The sequence below is a fragment of the Bradysia coprophila genome, unplaced genomic scaffold, assembly GCF_014529535.1.
Source record: "Bradysia coprophila strain Holo2 unplaced genomic scaffold, BU_Bcop_v1 contig_297, whole genome shotgun sequence".
NCBI classification, from domain to species: domain Eukaryota; kingdom Metazoa; phylum Arthropoda; class Insecta; order Diptera; family Sciaridae; genus Bradysia; species Bradysia coprophila.
Genome location: NW_023503555.1, coordinates 8597294 through 8606388, shown reverse-complemented (window position 1 = coordinate 8606388; position 9095 = coordinate 8597294). Strand labels below are relative to the sequence as shown.

Genomic DNA, 9095 nt, shown 5'->3' with positions numbered 1-9095 from the left:
TTTAAATTTGTGGAAGTAAAATACCGAGGCTAAGTTCGAAGATGGGCTATGTGGGACGAAGGATCTGGAAGCTATCCCAGAAAAACAGGATTTTACACTGTTGATAATAGCCTCAATCGCAAAAGATTGCTTTGATGAAATTTGATTTTGTTGCGTAGTGTGTGTAAATCGTAAATTTGATAGTTGACTATCAAATTTGGTAGTTGACTATCAAATTTGATAGTTGACTAACAACTTGATAGTTGACTATCAAATTTGATAGTTGACTAACAACTTGATAGTTGAGTATCAAATTTAATAGTTGACTTTGATAGTCGACTAACAACTTGATAGTTGACTATCAAATTTGATAGTTGACTAACAACTTGATAGTTGACTAACAACTTGATAGTTGACTATCAAATTTGATAGTCGACTAACAACTTGATAGTTGACTATCAAATCAACTATCAAATTTGATAGTCAACTATCAAATTTGATAGTCAACTATCAAATTTGATAGTCAACTATCAAGTTGTTAGTCAACTATCAAATTTGATAGTCAACTATCAAATTTGATAGTCAACTATCAAATTTGATAGTTGACTATCAAATTTGATAGTTGACTATCAAATTGTTTGTCATTTATCAAGTAAGTAGTATTTTACTCCCTTTACAACTACATGTTCCGGATCTTACGCCAGCGAAATGCCTGTTATCAAATTAGCACACTGTGATTAAAAAATTTTGCAGGCAAATAAGATGAACTATCTCAATTAATTTCTGAAGATTTTTTTTAAATACATGGAATTAAATGAATCAAAGAGAATATTGTAAAAATTTTACGAGTGTGAAGTTTGCGGCCAGAGCGAAGCGAGGGCCGTAATTCACACGAGTCGTGACATTTTATTCACGATTGAAGGTTTTGTGAATGGGAAATCGAGGGATTATTTTTTCTCGGTCTACCAATAAATTTCTCCTTTTACAAATATTTTTAATCCCTTTACCATTATAGAGTGGTACCAATTTACCGAAAATATTGGTAAACTGAGTTATTTTTAACGATGAATCAAAAACTAATTAAGTTCATTTATTACCATGTCACCATGTGAAGGTATATTAAGTACCGGGGAACTTCCTTTTTTTACGAAAAAGTGTAAGAGAAGAACTTCTATCGCACTTTTTTATTTTGTGAAAAAGTCCTCGTTCCACATTCACAAAACAAGCTTCGCATCTGCTCTGATGTAACAAAAAGGCAATCAAACAGAATAATAGACAGCTCATACGAGTGGGAATCATACGAGTCATATTTTATTTATGATTTGAGGTTGATTGAAAATCTTGAAAATTGAAAATTTTTAAGAAAATTGAGAGCTCAAAAATAATTCCAACTTACCCTCGATGGTTTCCCAGAAAAAAAACTTGTCAAATTTTACTGTCATTTGCGTGGAGTCATTAATATAGTAAATATATTATGTATTAAATGTGACAAGTTTTCATGAATACGTCAAAAATACATTTAGGAAAGTGTCAGTCAAGTGACCTGACCCGCCCAAAAGGTGGGACCTAGTTATTACAGTCTAATACTAGTATATACTTACTTGCTTAGCTATTTTACTTGTTCTTTCTTGTCTACAGAAGCGGCTAATGTAGCCAAATGCATTGTAGAAACAATAGAAGTAAAAGACACTTGCGCTCTTCTTCAATTTTTCCATTCAAAATTTCTGGGCACTAAGTCCGCCCTGAAATTCCTTTGTGGCTGCGTCTCTGATCAACCTTCACCAACTGCCCCAAAAGTTGACCATTGAATTTTGCCCCCTACGAAAGCTATCTATTACATGTGGTTTTTCAGTGTTTTTTTTTTTTATTTTCCTATGTGGAAATGGATGGGGCAGGTAGTAACACAAATTACATTGGGTGCTGCGAAAGTGATTCATTACATCGGTTAATAATTTTGCGATAAAAACAAAGTGTGTTCTCACAAGTGGGTTCTTTGAGCAACAAGCTTCGGTACATGTCTTCCCGACAAGTGCAGAGTTGTAGAATACGAGGTACAAAATTTGAACGACAAAATAAACATTTTGGACAGTGGAGCATACGCTCCCTTATCTGCCGAGAACAGATATATCGCGATAAACAGATTTGTCGAAGAGAGATAAATTCGAGATTATCACTCTGGGCAGATAACAGATAGAAACTAAATGTCTGCTGATGATATACGGTTAACAAATGTGGGTGTCTCCTTGCCTTTTTGTGTTAAAAGCCATACAATGGCGTATAGCGACTAACATAAAACATGGAGTGAAACTGAGCGAATCCTCTCTTTTTATCGATTGCTGAGGGTCAGTTTTCAGATCATCTATATAATTCAGACAGAAGCAAGGTCAGAAGTGATAGTCTGCTGCTACGAATTAGTGCAAAAGATGATGTTTTCTCTCAAAAGACTCGATTTTATTTCTGACTATTGTCTCCATCATCAGTATTGTTCAACTTTAATTCTTTCACCACTTAACATTGCCTCTAAATCAGCAATTTTTGCCTCATATGTCCGTAGTATGTCAGAGGACATACCAGTTATTGCACCATCCGTTTGTGTGCTAACCGTATCACTGGAAACGTACTCAAAATTCATTATCGTTTGTCTATCCGTTGGTAAGTCTGTGTAATCTGAACATAATCCCTCTGTGGTAACGTCTCGTAGCACATCTTTTATGTCATCTGGATCCATGTCCGGTGTAACTTCGTCCAGGTAATCAGGCCGCTCATCGTTGGAATCTCCATCCAATTCATTTGGCTCAGCTTTTATTTCGAATATTTCGTATAATGACGGTCGATCTGATTCAGTCGATTCGGTCTCTTTTTCAAGTGTTTCATATCCTAAGTGCAATGACGGTACCCAATCCACATGATCAACGTCAGTATAATGCGCTGATCTACCTAAGGGGTAACATTGAAATAATTTCACTTTTAGATTGCTCAATGCAGTCACAGACCTGATACGAAATGACGATCGCAGACCGTTGCATGTTTGTATCGACTCGGCGGAAAATCGATTCGATTCAGTGCTCTGACCCACAATTCTTGTCGAATCTGTGTTATGGCTAAGGTTTTGGTACTTGAGTGTTTGAGCATCGGAAATCGATAGAATTTCCGTTCACGCATCCGGGCACTAGAATTGCATTGGACTACGGCACAGTTTTTCGGCATGATTGTTGTCTAAGGTGTCTAAAGGTAACAACTCTTGGGATAACAACTCTTGAGACTCGCATTTCGTTTCTCCCCTCTTCATCACTTACCCGTCAGACCACTGAATTTGTTAGCTCGCTCGGTTTGTGATGGAACCTTTAGATTTCAGTTTACATGTCTTCCCCACTTATATTAAAACCCCCTAAATTGACACTGCAGTTGTCCCCCCGTCAATTAACCTTTAAAATTTTCTCTCCTGCGAGTCGATATGACAAAACAAAACAAACATCAATGAAAATACGCTGTCTGTGGTGACATTTGACATTTTGTCCCCGCAGCAAAAACTAACGATAAGAAACTAATTGAAACGATTCAAAAAATTCGTCTCAAGACAGGAGCTACTATGAAAGCTTTAAGCTGTGTTAGTTCATTAAATATTTATTTTGAAATGGTGCTTAGTCTAATAGTCTTGCACTGTTGGTGAGTTCTACTGTTGCCTGGCAATGTCACTTCGAATGGGTAAGATAAGCGGAACTAAACCTCTGTTAGCGTGTTTCTTTTTCTTCTTGCTTCTGAATTTTTGGGTTTTTAGAATGAGTTTGGTGGTAGTCCTTAAGTGCATCTGTAGTTTGTTGCTAAAGCGTAACGTAAAAAATCCTGTAGCTAGGAAATACCACTATATTATGTTCAAAAAAACATATTTGCACTTATGGCAATAGAATTCCGGGTTCTATGGTTTTGTTTACGTAAAGAATCCCACTTTAAGTATAGTTGCCACTCAACAAAAAGTACTCCGTGAGAGAGCCAGCTGTCAAGTAAACAAAGCAAAAATTGGAAAAATTCAATCTTGTCTCTCACACGGAGTACTTTTTTAGTAAGTGGAAATCAAGCCTTAAGGAGGCCTCACAATTCTCCGTTTTAATTCCTTTTGGCTCTCCGTTTTAAAACGTCAATTATTGTCATGTAAAAGCAACGTAAACGGAGGTAAAACAGCTGGAAAACGGACGACTGTGAATCCAACTTTAGTATAGGTTTGTTCCAAGGCCATACAAATTGTCAAATTTCATCCATAGAGACGGAACCTCATCAATATTTGTATGAAATCCGATCTCTATGGAAGAAATCGTGTTCGTTCGGCCAGTGAAAATTCGTGTTTACAGTTACTTGGAACAAACCTATCGAAGCTATTCACTGATGCTCATCTCCGGCGTTCTCTGATTTCTCTAATTTCGAATGCTATTTTAAACGGCAAATGAGAGAAACCAACAGCAACATTATTAGGCTTGATTTCCACTTACAGAAAAACCACTCCTTTTTGCCTCCGTTTTGCTATGCCACGCCTCTTTTCTATTGTTTAAAGTGTAAACGGAGAGAAAATAGATTGCTTTTTTCGTCAGTGGAAATCAAGACTTAGAAACGATAGTAGCAGATAGAAGGATCTTTTACAGGGGAATTACCAATAAGTTTTGTTTGTATGAGTAGAACAGTACATTCGTCTCTAAATTTCACTGAGTTGATCACGAATGCAATGTCACCCCAGCTTTTGTGCTGGCACCTCCAAACTTAGAACTGAGAAGAGAATCTCTTGATACTAAACATTTGGTGCCCGAGCTGCTTTCGTGGGCGAGTTAACCGGTTCTTTCAGAAACTAAATGAAACTGCGGATTCCAAAAACATATTCAAATTGACGCAATCAGTGCCCGCATATTGTGCAATCATTTTAATATGATGCAGAGCCATCTATGAGCACTCAAACTTCCGCATAATAAATGTCACTGTCAATGACGTAAAACATCAGAGAGAAGTCGCAACATCCATATTTTCTGGTATCCAGGTGGTAATCGAAAATCGTTTAAAACTTTAACAAAGTCGCTTAAATTACGTGCACCAATCGTTCATCAATATGCCAGCTGTACCAGGCAGTGTGTACTCCCACGGTCAAGGACCGAGCTGCTTCGATCGAATGAAAATGGGCTTTGGAATCGGTTTTTGCGTTGGGATGGCTAGCGGTGCCCTGTTTGGTGGATTCTCGGCATTAAGGTAAAAGTTTAGTAACAAAATGTTTACTCAGTTCACCAACAACGCCCACAGCGATGAGTGACTGCAAACTGCAATTACTTAATACTAACGTGCAAGATGATTCGTTGAGTAGCTTCATTGGATCATCCAGTTATCAGAATGAATCGGAACTATTCCTTTCATTCTTACGTTGACCGGTATCATTTTTGATGTGCTGTTCATGTTGCTATCCCTTCATAACATAAGTCATTCATGAGAAGACGTCGAAACACGGTTGGCAGTCATTTTAAAGGTTGTTCGGTAATTTTGCCGGGAGCTTTCAGTATATTTTGCCGAGTTTTCACTATGTAAATTCGTGTCCTTGTAATGTTTCGACTCCCGCCAAGTCACTATCAAAAATTAACGGTGCATTGATGTAACTCTTGCGAGGTTAATTTCTGTTATATAATGACCAGTACCGCCTGAAACTTGCATTTTGTTTCTCTTTCGAACTGGAAGGGATATCTAGGCCCTGATAGAAGAGGTTCCTTGCCTATGCGTTTTTATTGGGATGGTAGTCTTCTCGAGATTATGTGCCAACTTCGTTTGTCGTTTTTGTACATTCTTAGTAGTTCAATAAGCCGTTCTTTCATTTTTTTTTAGCTTCTTTGAGATCATTTCTGGTCGTACAATATAAACTCCGTTCATTTACCGACTAGCAGTTTATCAAATACGAGGTGGTTTACATTCGAAGTTCCCTTGACAAAATCGGGACAGACAAGAAAAGAACCAAAAACATTTCATTGCAAAACAAAACAAAAAAAAACTTTTGTCAAGAACTCAAAGAGCGTAAGAAAAAAATGTTGTCGGAAAGCCCACACAGCTTAGCTCAGCTTTCCCAGCTCAATCTTCTTCTTAATCAAATAAATGGAATGATGGAAAATCGAGTCAATGATGCCAGCCACCGTAAATATTCCACCAACAATAGCGCACACATTCGTCGCAAAATGTCCGAATGAGCTGGAAATGAATCGGTAAAAAGTGGGAAATTTCGAACACAGCGACCGGTATACTCACTTCTGTTTCTCGGTATATTTCACCATCAGCGGTGACAATTCGTAGCTGAAAAATATGCCCGGCATTCCCGATTCACCGGATATCACCGATACCGATTTCGAGTGTCGCGTCACGGAAAACTGATTTGTGTAGGTCAATTCGCCGTTCAGTTTCTCGTACACGGTCGGTACGATTTTGATGTAATACTGGAACATCATTGCGCCTGAAAATGTGATAAAGGAAAATGATTTTAGATTGGTAGAACTTGGTAGGAATCGTTGGAACTCCCAGTGACAATGACTGAAATTTCTGCAGTCGAAGGAGTAACTGAAACTTGATGAACGGAAATTTAAGTGAGGAAGATGGATCAACTCCGTTGACACGAAAGTTCTGTTCAAGTTTCTCTCGATAGAAGTACTGAGCAAGACAATAGAGAAACTCGTCTTGACTTTCTCTTCTCTTAAAATGTCCCTCACACCCAACGCAGTTTTTCACACTGTTATTTCAATCTCCGAAAATCTCCTTCCATTTCAGATACGGCCTTCGCGGACGTGAATTGATAAACAACGTTGGCAAAGTAATGCTTCAAGGCGGCGGTACATTCGGAACATTCATGGCAATCGGAACGGGCATTCGATGTTAACGGTTGCCCGCATTAATCGAGTTTCATAAATTTTAGGTTTTGTAAAAAATGGAAAATAAAAATCGCGTCAAATCAAACGCAACCCGACCATCTTACCTTCTTTAGCATACACCGGCGTGTTGTCCAGTGGATGTGTGTTGGCAAAGTGTATCCGTTCACCGAACGATAAATGTGTTATGGTGTGTGATGTGTTGAACGTTGTCGACGAGTACGGATGAACGTCATGGATGTGAATGTGATTCAGGGAGAAACTCTTGCCAGGAGCTATGTGAAACGATCCGCCCATCTAAAGAGACGCATTTAGTGTAAGTAATCGCGGTCAACAATACAATTACATTGCCGGAGTGCTAACGTACCCGATTCACTTCCAAGTGTCCGTAGATCTGACATCCTTCTTTCAGAGCCAGTTTTTCCGAACTTTTGTCGGAGAATCGCTCATTTTTGCACTGCTCAAAGTCGTCAGTGTTCGGATTCCATTTCTTTTCTCTGTATGCGTCGATGACATCCTGTTGAACAAACCGAATTTTAGTGTCGCTATGCACTTCATTGACCGAACAAAATTTACCTGACACGTGTTACAACAGTGTGTGTCGTTCACTTGTGCACCGTAACAACTTCCACACTTTACCACGCCTACAGACGTACTCTCAGTCTGGAAAAGAAAATGTCAAAATTTCGGCTCGTCTTTCGCATTGTGCAAGTTCAAAAGTGCTTAGATACTAACGACATTCTCTTTGGTTGTTGATGAAGTTAAAATCTCCTCCTTTTTGGCCTCTTCTATTTGATTGCCTTCGAGATCTAGTCGTCGTTTGTAAATGTTGTGGTCTGTAAAAGGGGAAAAGTGGCAAGTTATACAATCGCTGACTGTTAGTCCGCGGGTCTATAGATCACTACCGGCTAACTTGTAATAGCAAAAAATCAGGTGTGGAAAAGATACACGAGGCAACATATGGTTTGTACAGAAATGGTGACATAGTACGAACATCTGTTGGCACCAATGCCGTATTTGGTTCCGCTGCAGCCGCTTCACAAAAAAAAAATCAAATATACGGAACGGTAGAGCAGCTATTTCTTGAGGTATTAAGGGTGCCGTGAGTTCAAATAACCACTCAAAAAGGGCTTCACTATCTATCGCTTATACAATATCGATGGAAGACATCACTCATCCTCCATGTCTACCTTCATTTTAACGATAACAATAGATAGCGGAGACTTCTGGAGTTCTTATTGAAACTCACGGCAGCCTACACACCTGATGCACCAAGAACTGTCCTGTTCCGATTAACTTTTATTTGTGTATTTGTGAAGCGGCTACGGTGAAACCACAGACGTCATTGGGACCAACAAATGCGTGCTTCGTACTCAGGGCATCAAGACCTATCCAACACACTATGCCACTATTTTTGAACATTTCAAAAGTTTCAAATTGTTGCTTTGTCGGATCTGTGCGCGTTAAGTTCTTTCCAGCTTCGTTAGTTCGGTTAACGTCAGTGAAATCTTTGATCTAGCGACGACGACAATTTACGACTACTAAATCTGACGACCCCTTTTCATTCGACGAACTATAGAAGTTGACTCACCTATATGTAAATGCTGATCGCCCGCTGAATCCATTGCGTCTAAACTTAAATCTGTGAATGAATCGACGAATTAATCCCACTCTCCCGTGTCAATCGAATATTTCCCTTACAGTTACACGATATCCTTGGTATCGTCAGATCCAAATTAATATTTAATTTATGACTCCTTGTCGTGTCGACGAACAGATCCTCCGATATGGTGGGTTGCAGATAATTGTTCAATTCCGTCAACAGCAAAAGGACCATCAATACAGCACTTGTTACAGTCACTACAATGTGGAACGTGAATGGTATGGTAAACGTGACGTTGTTCCAACAAACAGCGAAAAATTTAATTAGCTACCTGCGGCTCCACCGATTGTCTTGTCTCTGTATTCCTCCAACGTTTTCGGGTATGCATCAAATTTTCGAAGTCTGTCGAATATCGTCATTTTGTCGGAGCTTAAAATTAGATTCCAATTTCTGCAAATTCAAACTATAATTTGGACGATCGATGCGGTTTTGGAAGCATTCAATTTTCCATTTTACCGGAGAGAGGACACGAAACACGGACACGTCAATTTTATTATTGTTATTAGGGCTGGGCAAAATTTATAAACAAACTTTTGACATCTTAACAAACTGCTGCCATCTGGAGTGTAAAATGCAACGGC

General features: G+C 38.8%; 3 protein-coding genes across 3 annotated transcripts; 1 reads left to right on the top strand and 2 right to left on the bottom strand.

The window, feature by feature from the left end:
- Positions 1-2414: 2414 nt before the first annotated feature.
- Positions 2415-3456, bottom strand: LOC119079117. Its single transcript, XM_037186941.1, has 3 exons — positions 3276-3456; positions 2973-3204; positions 2415-2916 (listed from the first exon to the last, which is right to left on the bottom strand). Exons 2-3 carry the CDS (start codon positions 3184-3186, stop codon positions 2456-2458), a joined length of 675 nt encoding a protein of 224 aa, XP_037042836.1. The 5' UTR covers positions 3187-3204; positions 3276-3456; the 3' UTR covers positions 2415-2455.
- A 1480-nt stretch (positions 3457-4936) lies between these two features.
- LOC119079132 (reactive oxygen species modulator 1) lies at positions 4937-6944 on the top strand. Its single transcript, XM_037186960.1, has 2 exons — positions 4937-5205; positions 6754-6944. The coding sequence occupies exons 1-2, from the start codon at positions 5069-5071 to the stop codon at positions 6860-6862; spliced, it is 246 nt and encodes an 81-aa protein (XP_037042855.1). The 5' UTR covers positions 4937-5068; the 3' UTR covers positions 6863-6944.
- LOC119079088 (endoplasmic reticulum-Golgi intermediate compartment protein 3) lies at positions 5871-9018 on the bottom strand. Its single transcript, XM_037186904.1, has 9 exons — positions 8786-9018; positions 8553-8711; positions 8443-8493; positions 7587-7687; positions 7428-7514; positions 7219-7368; positions 6959-7148; positions 6241-6442; positions 5871-6183 (listed from the first exon to the last, which is right to left on the bottom strand). The coding sequence occupies exons 1-9, from the start codon at positions 8871-8873 to the stop codon at positions 6048-6050; spliced, it is 1164 nt and encodes a 387-aa protein (XP_037042799.1). The 5' UTR covers positions 8874-9018; the 3' UTR covers positions 5871-6047.
- Between the last annotated feature and the right edge of the window lie 77 nt (positions 9019-9095).

Bases quoted from the DNA above. Each gene is read 5' to 3' on its own strand.
- LOC119079132 (XM_037186960.1), top strand. From the start codon at position 5,069: ATGCCAGCTGTACCAGGCAGTGTGTACTCCCACGGTCAAGGACCGAGC. The intron at 5,206-6,753 runs GTAAAAGTTTAG...CTTCCATTTCAG, and splicing joins GGTGGATTCTCGGCATTAAG to ATACGGCCTTCGCGGACGTG.
- LOC119079088 (XM_037186904.1), bottom strand. From the start codon at position 8,873: ATGACGATATTCGACAGACTTCGAAAATTTGATGCATACCCGAAAACG. The intron at 7,149-7,218 runs GTACGTTAGCAC...GCGTCTCTTTAG, and splicing joins GACACTTGGAAGTGAATCGG to ATGGGCGGATCGTTTCACAT. The intron at 6,443-6,958 runs GTAAGATGGTCG...TCACATTTTCAG, and splicing joins GCCGGTGTATGCTAAAGAAG to GCGCAATGATGTTCCAGTAT.
- LOC119079117 (XM_037186941.1), bottom strand. From the start codon at position 3,186: ATGCCGAAAAACTGTGCCGTAGTCCAATGCAATTCTAGTGCCCGGATG. The intron at 2,917-2,972 runs GTCTGTGACTGC...GTTACCCCTTAG, and splicing joins CGATCGTCATTTCGTATCAG to GTAGATCAGCGCATTATACT.